At 31.4% G+C, this 12,281-nt stretch overlaps 1 protein-coding gene across 1 annotated transcript; it reads right to left on the reverse strand.

The window, feature by feature from the left end:
- Positions 1–4,501: 4,501 nt before the first annotated feature.
- LOC136205865 (pyruvate dehydrogenase E1 component subunit beta, mitochondrial) lies at positions 4,502–10,400 on the reverse strand. Its single transcript, XM_065996696.1, has 16 exons — positions 10,240–10,400; positions 9,985–10,034; positions 9,807–9,881; positions 9,554–9,634; positions 9,445–9,471; positions 9,287–9,349; positions 9,073–9,159; positions 8,701–8,826; positions 7,757–7,890; positions 7,587–7,659; positions 7,403–7,468; positions 6,741–6,779; positions 6,533–6,657; positions 6,328–6,442; positions 5,674–5,771; positions 4,502–4,777 (listed from the first exon to the last, which is right to left on the reverse strand). Exons 2-15 carry the CDS (start codon positions 10,006–10,008, stop codon positions 5,703–5,705), a joined length of 1,104 nt encoding a protein of 367 aa, XP_065852768.1. The 5' UTR covers positions 10,009–10,034; positions 10,240–10,400; the 3' UTR covers positions 4,502–4,777; positions 5,674–5,702.
- Positions 10,401–12,281: the final 1,881 nt, after the last annotated feature.

Below are 12,281 nucleotides of genomic sequence, written 5' to 3' on the forward strand. Positions count from 1 at the left end.
ATAAAACACTTATTGGATTACAATATTTTATAAGGTTTTGAACTCAAGAATTGATACAAGATTATATATTTTTATAGTTTTGATTTACTACTTTGACTATATATGAACTTAAGTTTTGAGTATATTTTATAAGGTTTTGATTAAATCCTTTTATAAATGTATATATGTAGCTATGTTAAGTAAAGTTGGTTTTGATAGCTGATAGTTTCTTACTGAGATTTTTGTCTCATGTTTTTAAATGTTTTAATGTTTTTAGGTGAGAAAGTACAGGATATAGAGAATGTTACCGCCCGATTAGGCGAGGTTTGGAAGTTGCATGCTTATTGTTAGAATTATGGTTAGAACTTTGGTATTGCAATTGTAATATAATGATATGTGGATAAATTGGAGACTCCTAAGTATTGATTATTATCTTTCCATTTCACGCCCGATACCGATTGAGGTCATTTAGGGTCGGGTGTGACAGTAGACGTGTCGATCAAGCCCCCTGTCTTACCGCGGCTGCTGGGGTTACGATAAATATATGCTTCAACGTTTTTCTACTTTAGATGTACCTTTAATGGTTTTTTTTTGCTTTTCATAGTCTTTTTCTTATCCGTGTGGATCATGTATTAGGCATAGCCTATATGTATGTGAGGTTTTACTCCTTACCTTTGTCATCATATACTAGTACTAGCAATCTTATTATTTAATAAAAAGTTAGCATTCCAATAAAAAAAACCAAGCATCATAGTGTTTCAAAAAAAAAAAAACTAAACATCATATTTATTAAGGTTTGAAGTGAACGTTGTTTCGAAAAATTAAAACAAACATCCATTTGATATCTCTAAATACTATAAATTGATATTAAGAAACATTATTATTCATAGTATAATTTTAATTAATATTACTAATAGTTTACTCTTTAGAAGGTTAAATGAAAATAAAAGTAGAATTTTCCAAAAAAAAAATATATTTTAAATAAGTTTAATTTCAAACTCTTAATCCTTTATTTATTCATGGGATAAACATCGATTTTAATCTTAGAGAAATGCAAATTTAGTTTTAATATATGAAATTGTGCAAATTTAACTATAATATTAAACAATATCAATTTCAACCATACGTTATTGAAAATTAGAAAAAACTGACTGGATTAGCATTTAACTATCACTTTAGACCTTCCAAATATCCATTATGTTTAAAATATTTAGTATATTATTAACCGAATTACAAAAATTATGTTAAAATGCTAAAAACTGAATCTGTTGTCAAATTGTTTAAAATATTTACCGTGCTATTAATATAGTTACAGAAATCCAAAACAAAAAAAAATATAAAACTACTTCAATTTATCAATAAACTTGTTTGGAATATCCTAGATGACAGTTAAATAACAGTTAAACCAATTATTTCAAATTTTCGATAGCGTGTGACTAAAATTGATATTACTTGGAAACGTTAGAGTTATATTTGCATAATTTTATATATTATGGTTAAAGCTACATTTCACTTGAAATGTTAGGGTTAAATTTGACACTTAGTGTCTGAATTGGAAATTTTTAGTAAATTTGATAAGATGAAATTATAATTCAATATGTATGTTTTATATTAGTTAAATGCAATTTTCAAGTTTTGTTTTTGTTTTTCATATTTTTCCATGTTTTCATGTTATTTCCCACTTTTTTTATTTTTTGGGTTTTCCCGTTTTTCATTGTTTTTCTCATTTTTGGTCTTTTCCGTTTTCTCATTTTTGCATTTCTTCGTGTTTCTCATATTTTTTTCTCGTGTTCATGTTTTTCGCCTTTTCTTGTTTCCGATTTTCATGTTTTTTCCTTTTTTGTATTTTTCTCGTTTTCGATTTTTCACGTTTTTCTCTTTTTTGCATTTTTTCGGTTTTTATGTTTTCATATTTTTTCCGCATTTCACCATTAGTAATAAAAAAATATAAGGGCAAATTGTAATGAGTACTCATACCTATTTTGTTTGTAATGCCCATTACATAAATAAATTTGTAAAGAAAAAATGAGTGATGTATTTGTGATTCTATTACGATAAAAATTATACGACTAACCAAATATAGTAATAGTCTTTATTGTAATGGATATTCCATTACAATGTCCATTACAGCCGCCTTATTTCTTTATTTGTTTTCCAATTTTGGAGGGTCTTTTTGACAAATATGAAAACTAGAGGAAAAAGAAATATTTTCAAAAAGTGCAAAGAAACCACCTGAAATAGAAGATACAAAATGTTATGTGGTCAATCAGCTGGCACAGAAGAAAAACAAGTAGAAACAGATTATTTTGGCACGTGATTGTCAAATTCTGATGCAATCAATTTCTCAACACAACACGGTTTTCACACGGTAAGTTGAATATTTAGATGAGCTAATATGATTATAAACCGTGAAACCTTCCAAAGAAAAAACATGATAGATACTAGGATAAATAATTTATTAGTCCCTTAGTTTTTACCTAACACACTGTTTAGTCCCCCTATTTTGAAAAACACATTTTAAGGTTCCTATCTTTTATCAATATTAACTATGTGGTCCTTTTATCTATTTTTTTAGATTTTTAACCGAACATATCTTAGCTTTTAGGACAACCACAGTACAATACAAGTTGACCATGTTACTTTGTTATTTTATATATGTCTATTTATGCTAAAATAAAACGGTTACAAGTCTAAAAAAACTAGACAAAAGGACCAAAGAGTTAATATTGGCAAAAGTTAGGGACCTTATAATGTGTTTTTCAAAATAGGGGGACTAAACAGTGTGTTAGGTAAAAAGTAGGGAACTAATAAATTATTTACCCTAGATACTAGTATTGGTAGTAGAAATTCGCAATTATAGGATTGGTCTGTTGGAGTCTAATTTATACCTGTGTATGTAATTTTTTTATTTTTTTTTTTTTTTGCGTATATATAAACTATCATCTAGTGGTTTATAACACAATTTTTACACACTATTATATAACTTTTCAAAATAAAATTAGATTTGGACTACAAAAGTAAAATTGAATCGCTTTAAACAAACTTCTCAAAAATTATGTATACCATTGTAAAATCAAGTTAAATTTTGTAATTAAATATAAACTTAATAAGTTAATTAATTATTCAAATATTAATTTATCGAAAACAAAAAGGTTAAAATCATTAGGAATGGTTTCAACGGCGAAGGCCCAAAACCATCTATGATAAGAGTGGTATCGGCGATGGTGAGGCCTAGACCCCTCTAGGCCCACCTTTCTCTCTCCGCCTCTAGTAGTAGATGTGATGGCTCAATACACTAATAAGTCTTATTGGAGCTTCCTTAAGGTGGATTATAAAACTCTCAAACAATTTCCATTCTCTTTTAACTACTATATAAATTTATTAATTTTTAATTCCTAAAATATATTTTCTTCTAAAGAATTATGTCATGACGAGCGGCCTATAACGTCGAGTGGCACATCGTGCGAAGTATTTGTCAGGCTACTCCTGGGTTTTCTCCTCCTATTCCGCTCCATTTGTGGCATGTCGTGGGGCATGCGGCTCGGCCTCTGCTCCAATCACGGTCGCGCCATTTTATTTCTGGCCCTTCCTCTTCTCAGCTCCATGGGTGGCACGCCGTGTGGCATGTGACTCGGTGTGCCACACTAATTCTGCCCCATTCATAGTTTCGACACCCTTAGTGGTGCAACATGTCATCTCGGTTCTTCTCTTTGGGTCCATGAACTTCACCTCGTCTCTCTCCCGCGGTAACTCAATGCCTTTTGCTCTCCCACTCCGGATCTTGTGTTGGAAGGGTCCGCATCAAATTCCTAAACTATAGTTTAAATTTGTTATTTTTTAGTTTAAAGTTTGTGTTTCCAATGTTAAAGGCTATTTTGTTATTGGATAAATTCTAAAAAAATCCTACAATCATACAAATTATCATATCTATTTCTTTTTACGACCAAAAGATAACTAAGGTGCTTCCACGATGATCTTTTAGTTTAAAACTCTAAAAATGATTGTTAACAACTTCAAAATGAAAATTTTCGGAAATTAAGAATTGGACAAGCTCAAGCTCAAACTATTTTCCAATTCAACGACCTGTTTAAACCTGATTCATTAACAAAATTATTTGATAAAAAATTACTTGCGAGCAACTTTCTAATTTTAATCATAAACTTTGCATGAATGAATGAAGAATTAAATTCAAAGATAATGTTTCAATCTCATTTTGAATTTTGTTTAACACAACTAATGGTCATGAGCTAGCTCACGAACCTAAAATCGAAAATCTACTCAACCTGAGCCAAGTTTTGTTGTGCTCAAGCTCAACTCATTTACGAATCGAGCCTCAAAATCTTAGGTTAAGTTCGGATCATTTACAAATCGGACCAAACACAGTCGAACTTTTATCGAACCGAACGAGCGACTCAGCTTACTTACAGGCCTAAGCCGAGCCTACCCAAACTCAGTCTCGGTTCAACTCGTTTATCCCTAGTTCTGATGTCAAAGATTGGGTCAATTTTGGACAACAAAGATATACGTGAACTACACAACAAATATTGGAAGATGTCTTGAGAACAGTCCATTCAATAGAAAAGACCCTTCCAGAAAAAATTATGACATACAAAAACAAATTTAAAATTTGTGGCTTAGTATAATTTATAAAGTAGGTCCAATATCAAGTAGCCAAATTTGACAGAAACTCCATGTTATTCGATGATCATATTCACGAGTTATTCAATCAAGTGTTCCTCCCAGGTCTACCCCAAAAGTGTCAAAAACGCAGCCAAAAAACAATTACTCTGTAGAAATCCTGACGAAAAGAAAGAATAATATATCAGTTATTTATATATACAATAAAATTAACAACCTAAACGAGAGTAGAGGTGGCAATTGTGTACACGACACAAAACCAACACAGATTTGGTGGTTTTGTGTTTATTAAACAGACAGTCATTTTTCGGTTGACACGATATTATTATATTCTCTCATCTCAACAGAGGTAATATAATTATAAATTACATTTTTTCTCCGCAATCGTAACTCGAGCCTCCCACATTTTTATGTCATACTGAGGCTATTTTGGCATTACCGTGGCCAGGGGAAAGTGTTGTAGTAAAAAGTTGATATTGGTAAATACATGATAAACGTTCTAGAAGTCAAGATATAAAAAATAATAAAGAATATATATATTATGTTATATTGAAAGTTATGGCTATTTGTGAAAACTACCTTCCCCAAAAGCTTATTAGGGGTTTTAGAATAGATAACACGAACTCAATATAAAAGCTACTTTCCCCAAAATCTATTTAACAAACCCCTAATAATATATGTTTTTTTACTATTTTTTATTTCTTAACTTTTAGAACTTTTATCATGTATTTACCATATTAATATTGAGTTCGTGTTATGCATATCCTCCTATATTTTTTTAAATGTCACCACTAACAGTAGTAAAATTACATGTGACCAATGAACACAACAGGGACCTGATTGGATTGACACGATTATGACATGAAATGTTTGAGGTTGAGTTAGGGTTGACTCTGGTAACTGATACGATACAACACAGTTACACGAATTGCCACCCCTAAGCGAGATCAGGAACACTAACCCAGAAAGCAACAACGTCAAAGAAAACCTCGGGAAAAATGAATATTCATAAATGCAGAAATTGGGTGTCGCAGACAGAACCAGCAACAAACTAACCTGAATTTGAATGGTTTTTGGTGTATTGATTAAGCAGCTGCAGCCATTTGTGTAGATCTGTAGCAAGCCCTCTTTGCTGCACGCACAATGTCCTCAACCTACATAAGCAATGGGTAGAAAAGATTTTAATTAATTGAGCCAAGCACTATGTTGCAGGGAAACTTGATTTTAAAGCGTTTCACCTTTCCTGAAAAAAGTTTCAAAAATCAAAACTCCCAGAAATTTGTATAAAACGTTTTGGGTCATGTTTCCATAATTTTAAAAAAAAGGAACTTTAAGAAACTCGTTTCCTAGGATGTAGTGTGTTTTCAAAAGTAACGCTAATCACATGTTCAGTAGATTTTTAATATTTTCTGGATCATCTTCTATAAAGCTTTCAGAATGAAGAATCTTTGTATTGCGACTTGTTTGTAAATTTTTTTAAACAAGTCACATAGCAAAGAATCTTCAGAACTTCAAATGCAAGCTTCATGTATATAAAGAGCTTATAAAAAGAATCTACAGAAACAGATTGGCCTATGCAACATAAAACTACATCCATTTCATAGCCGCAAAACGTTTCGGCATTCAGTGCGAGAACATTAAACATCCACAGCAATAAGCATGCCAATGAAGCATTTAAGTAGACCAAGATAATCAAGGAAAAAATTGTACCTGTGGTACTGCCAATCTCTCAAGATTGGCTGCATAAGGCATAGGAACATCAGCTCCAGCAATTCTCTCAACTGGTGCATCAAGATAACCAAAGCTCTCCTCAACAATAGATGCACTGTTCAAAGGTAAAACATGTTTTTGTAATTATAAATGATGCATGAATTAAAACAGCATGAATAAAAAATAATGGGGAAAAGATGTAAACCAAATTTCAGCTCCAACACCATGCTGAGGGAATCCTTCCTCAACAGTTACCAGTCTGTTGGTTTTCCGCACTGAAGCATTGATTGCAGGTCTATCTAGTGGCCTAATTGAGCGCAAATTTATCACCTGCATATAACATTGCTAATTACTTTTCAAAGCTAGAGAAGCAATAATTTGTGAGGGCTTTTGTTATTTTAGTCAAAGTTTACCTCAGCACTAATTCCTTCTTTTGCAAGTATCTCAGCTGCCTGAACAACAAATGGATGAATTATTTCCAAATCGAGGGGGAAAAATCCATTTATGTACCTATTCTACAACAATACGACAAGAAATTCTCCATGCAAATAGCCCTGTTTAAGGGTACCAAGCACAAGCAACGTATGCTACAGAATGAAGGATCTCATGCCTCATGGCCATGCAGAAGCAGAAGTACATCAAAACAATACAGTAGGCAGCAAATCAATACGAAATCAAGAAACAGTAGCAAACCAATCACAAATTTCAATTTAGTAATGTTGGGGACTTGAACAATGAAGTTTCCATCTCTAGAGCAGTTAAGACATCATGGATGACAAAATAAGAGCCTCAATAGCTGCTAGAACCCTGTTGCTGAGAAGGTTATAAATATAAATTGTTTCCGCATGTTTGTTTTAGCAGTAAAATAATTATGCCTTGAGGAAATTTACTCTGTTGCCTTTATGCAAATGAAACAAAATTTTATTGTCTACTTCACTTATAGACTCCATATACTTTGTGACCTTGTGATCTTGTCTGATCATGCACGTACCTATAAACTAAATCTCATAATACATCATTTCAAGATAATGATTTAACACATTCAGCAGAAAAAGTACAAGGCAGGGAAACAAACCTTAAGAGCATAGCCCACCATTTTTGAGAAGGCTGTGATAGTCACATCCTTTCCTTCTTTCTCAATCTGTTAAAAGTAGACGACAGGACATATAGATAATTATGACAAAAGAACATGCACAAAATGACAATGATCAATAGCATAAACATTAAACCAGTCAGCTTCCAGACATCAGGATATTTACCTTGGCTTTTCCAATTGGGACACAAAAACTGGAGTCCAGTACCTCATCTGAAATAGGGAATGACTCGCCGTACCTGAACCACAATACATAATCAGCAATCACAACTTCAAATAGTACTATAAACACCAAAAAACAAACATCACAGTTATCATTTATTAAAAACTACTTACAGCAACTCGTTTTCCAGGAAAACAACGGGATCAGGGTCTCTTATGGCAGCTTTTAACAGTCCACGAGCATCCTCTGCTGAGTAAGGAGCCAACACTTTCAAGCCAGGGCAGGAAGCATACCATGCCGCATAACACTACAAATGAATCCAAACAATGCATCAAATATCCCTCTAAAATGTCTTTGTTTTCGGAAGTGGCAAGTGCGCATTTTGAAAATTTTCTTATGCTTTAGTCTTTCCTATATCAAAATAGTTTTCATTCAAAACCCCAATTGAATTAGGAATTTTCACAAACTATTGATAATACGATTGATGAAGCATAAGGATAGGTTTCAATTGCATTACTTAACAATAAAGACACACTTTTGTTGGTCTATAATAATATCACATGTTTAATTATATTCTTCAGCTAACTAGCTAGGGATAACAGGACTCGTATAAAGCATGGCGACTTTTAGCATTTAAAAAGCATTTTCTTGTAACCATTAATTTGAACTTTAAAGTATTCCAAAACAAAATTTCAAAATCAACCACTGGTTGCTTTTGTAACATGTAATAGAAGACAAATCAATTCAACAACGCTAATGGTAAAATAATCACAATGAATTTTCTTTTTCTTAAAACTTGTCATGGGCAGTGGAAAAAGTTATAACAACAATCTGAAATCAATTAAATTCACTAATTCTTTAATCGCATTTTTGTATGATCATTCGTTATCTTTGCCCTCTATTGATACCAAATATTATTGTCCGTCAACATCTACAAACGGAGTTCAAACTACACCTTTGGAGCAAGAACATTAACATAAAAGAATATAGATAAAAAAAAATGGTATGACAGTATAGCAACAACATCATCACTGAAACTAAGAAGAAAATGAATCAGCTACAAACAGACAATGAATAATTAAATGACAGGTGAAAAGAAAGTATCAGGAAACTATACATGGGAGTGCTGGGCACCAACTCCTGCAGCAGCTCCATTAGGTCCTCTGAAAACTATGGGCACAGATAACTGGCCAGCAGACATATAGCAAGATTTTGCAGCTGAATTTATAATGTGGTCAATAGCCTGCATCAAAGGCACAACAGAACAATGTAAATTAAGCAAATCTCGACCAAAATCCCCATGATGATTTTTTTCACATTGAAATAAATTTAGTCATAAACAACACCATAAAATGCAAAACTATACATCCTAAGGGTACTGCTACACAAAGAATGAATTCGAACTCAGGACATTTTTAACTTGATTACACAAAGAAACTTCCCTTGCAGAAGATACTAACAAACAACATATAAAATTCAGCATACCAACCTGCATAGAGAAGTTAAATGTCATAAACTCAACAACTGGCTTCAAACCATGGTAAGCAGCACCAACTCCGATTCCAGTAAATCCAGCCTAATAAACATATAAGAAAATAGAGATGATAGTAAGGAAACCATTGCCGCCAGGAGCAAAAACAAAATATCATGGCAAAAGTAATAGAAAAATAAAAACTACATAAAGAAAAAGAAACAAAAGAAACCTCAGTAATTGGGGTATCAAGAACCCTGTCAGGACCATACTTATCCAGAAGCCCTTTAGTTATCTACAAAAAGCAGCAAATAGAAATCCGACAGTCAGACACATGAAAGAGAATGGATGACCTTTGACAACAGCATAAAAATACAGATAAAGTCTAACCTTATATGCACCTTGATATTCCCCAACCTGCATACAGATAAAAATACATAAGAACAGAGACTACCAAGAAATAAACAAGAAAAACAACACTGTTTCCAATTATTTTCACCTCTTCTCCCATCAAGAACACTTTAGGATCAGCAGACATTTCCTCATCAAGAGCAGAGTTAAGTGCGTCTCTAACTGTCATCTGCATAAAGTTATAAATTCACAAAACGCACAAAATTTCAGCATTTCCATAAAACTAAAGAATGCATGAAATCAAACAGGTAATAAACACAACCTAAGAAATTAAGCTAACCACGCCACAGCTAAACAGCAAATGTTCCAAATAAAGCACAAGAGCCAAGTTTTTAGTGCACCTCTTTAGAGGCGGATGAGAAGCTTCTCCATGCTGAAGCCACAGGCCGAATCTCCTGAAGCGACTGACGAAAAGCCTGCAAAAACCGAATAAAAACTAAAATTAATGGAAACAACTTCAAATTCAATAGAAACAAATTAGAATTATAGCACCAGAAGAGGAAAGCCTCCAGTACTCACTTTTTGCCTTATAATTCCCAACATATTTCTTCTTCTCTTCTACTCAAATACTGCAACAACAGACCACATCTAAATTCACGTATCCTCGGATTCAATCAGGCAATAATTTCGAAAATCTAAAAGACAATAATAGAGAAAACAAAAAGGATTCGAAAACCTAGATTCTGTAATCGAGCAGGAATTAAGATTCGACACAGGATGATAATAGAAACAATAACAAAATAATAAGAGAGGTATCGCGCGAGGAAGAAGAACCTTGTCCCAGCTGATCGGATATCGAAGCTATAGATGGATCCGATCCGGCAAGAGATAGTAGAAAATGGCGATCACAGGAATCACAACTTGGCTTTTTTTTTTTTTTTAATTACAAGCACTTATTCAGTAAACAGCACATCTGCGACTTTTCTAGGAAAAAATCTAGTACGACAACTCTACCGTAATACTCGTAGTAGCATCACACAATCTCACAATTAGTATTTATTTGTATATATTATTTAAATTTAAAATTGGAGGAAAACGTCGATTAAGCTTCTTTTTCTGCATTAAAAAAAACAAAAGGAACCTTTTATCCTCCTAAAAGCCATACTTGATAAGTATTCCCTAATTTTTTTTTAAACGAGACTGGACTCGAATCGGATTGATAATTGAATTAGAAATTAATTAATAGATTCAATTTTAAATTGATTAAACCGAATAACATCATGAATCATATCATAATAATAATAATGGTAAATGATTATAAGATCTTTATGTTTTTATCTAATACACTATCTAGTCTCTGTGTTTTTAGAAATAATTATATAGTCCCTCAATTTTTATTTTTGTTAACTCCTTAGTCCTTATATTTGGGTCAATGGTTAAACTATACTAAATAAATTTTAAAATACCAAAATTACCCTTTACTTTATGTTTTAATACTAAAACATCTATTCTTTTCCTATTTTACATTTTTTTTCTCTTTTTTCTACATCACAACCGCTCCAATATAAACTCCAATATAAAGTAATTGACTTATTAATTTTTATACAATTATAAAACTTTAATTTAATAACGTAAAATTTAATGATTAAAAAAATGAATGAAAAATATTTTAAAAATTATTAAAATAGGAGTAAGACTATCATTGTAAAAAGTTTTTATACTTCTAATAAATTTTACGAATGAAGAAAAAAATATATGATTTTTAAAAATTATAAAAAAAATTATAATAATATTTAATGTTAGTTTAAAGATTTCGGGTTGATTTGGTGTGTTAGGGGTGCCAACCTAGTTAGGATGTCTAGCCACTTAATCGCGTCACAATCTTTCATGCAAAAGAAATGTTAGTTTAAAAATATTATATTAAAAAATAAAGAAAAAAATAATTACAATTTAAGAAAATTAATAATATAATTTTTAAGTATATTAATTTCAGTGTATATGTAGTTCATTAAAACTAATTAGATTAAATTTGAAACTAAAAGATAATTTTTTTTATGTATATAACTAGGGGCAATTTTGCACTTTCATTTAAAAAACAAATGGAATGACTAAATAACTGATTAAGATAAAAATTAAGGACCTTATAATAATATGATGGACTTACTAACGTGTTAATTAAAAACATAATGATCTTATAATTATTTACCCTAATAATAATAATAATTTTTTCAATCAAACATAAAAATATTAATATATAAATACAATGCAGTAGTATATTTTTTAGTTTAATTTAAAATATGAATTTACTAAACTTTTAAATTTTATTTTATCTATACTTAAATTACTATGTGCGTAGTTTAAATTTTTAATGTTTTACGTATAATATATTCTTCAAAAAAAAATATTAGTATAAATTTCTAAACAAAAGTATAATATATAAATTTATATTATTGTTAGTTGTCACAAGTCGAAAGTAACGGCGTAAGTATACTTGTTCATGGGCCGGGTTCAGGGCGGGCCGATAGGTTTTTATGTAAAAATGTTCATCCTAAGCTTAGTCCAACCCACTATTAATTTAGACAGGTTCGGGCAGGACTATACTCGGGTTTAAAAATCAAATCTCAAACTCAACCCATATAAACCCACCTAAAAAATATACATAATTTTTAATTATAAAAAATAAAATTTATACTTAAAAAATAAATATTTAATTATAAATATACAAGATTTTCTAATTAATATTAATAAGACGGGTTGGTCCGTGCTATTTTTTATCAGTCCCAAGCCCGTACAAAAAATAGACAAATTTTAGCGGGCCAGGATCGTACTGGGTCTAAGATTAATTTTCATTGTCCAAACCCGGCTCAAGGGACACA

Source organism: Euphorbia lathyris, chromosome 9 (assembly GCF_963576675.1).
Source record: "Euphorbia lathyris chromosome 9, ddEupLath1.1, whole genome shotgun sequence".
NCBI lineage: Eukaryota > Viridiplantae > Streptophyta > Magnoliopsida > Malpighiales > Euphorbiaceae > Euphorbia > Euphorbia lathyris.

Bases quoted from the DNA above. Each gene is read 5' to 3' on its own strand.
- LOC136205865 (XM_065996696.1), bottom strand. From the start codon at position 10,008: ATGTTGGGAATTATAAGGCAAAAA. The intron at 7,891-8,700 runs GTATAGTTTCCT...ATTCATTTGTAG, and splicing joins TTGGTGCCCAGCACTCCCAT to TGTTATGCGGCATGGTATGC. The intron at 6,443-6,532 runs GTTTACATCTTT...ACCTTTGAACAG, and splicing joins GGTGTTGGAGCTGAAATTTG to TGCATCTATTGTTGAGGAGA.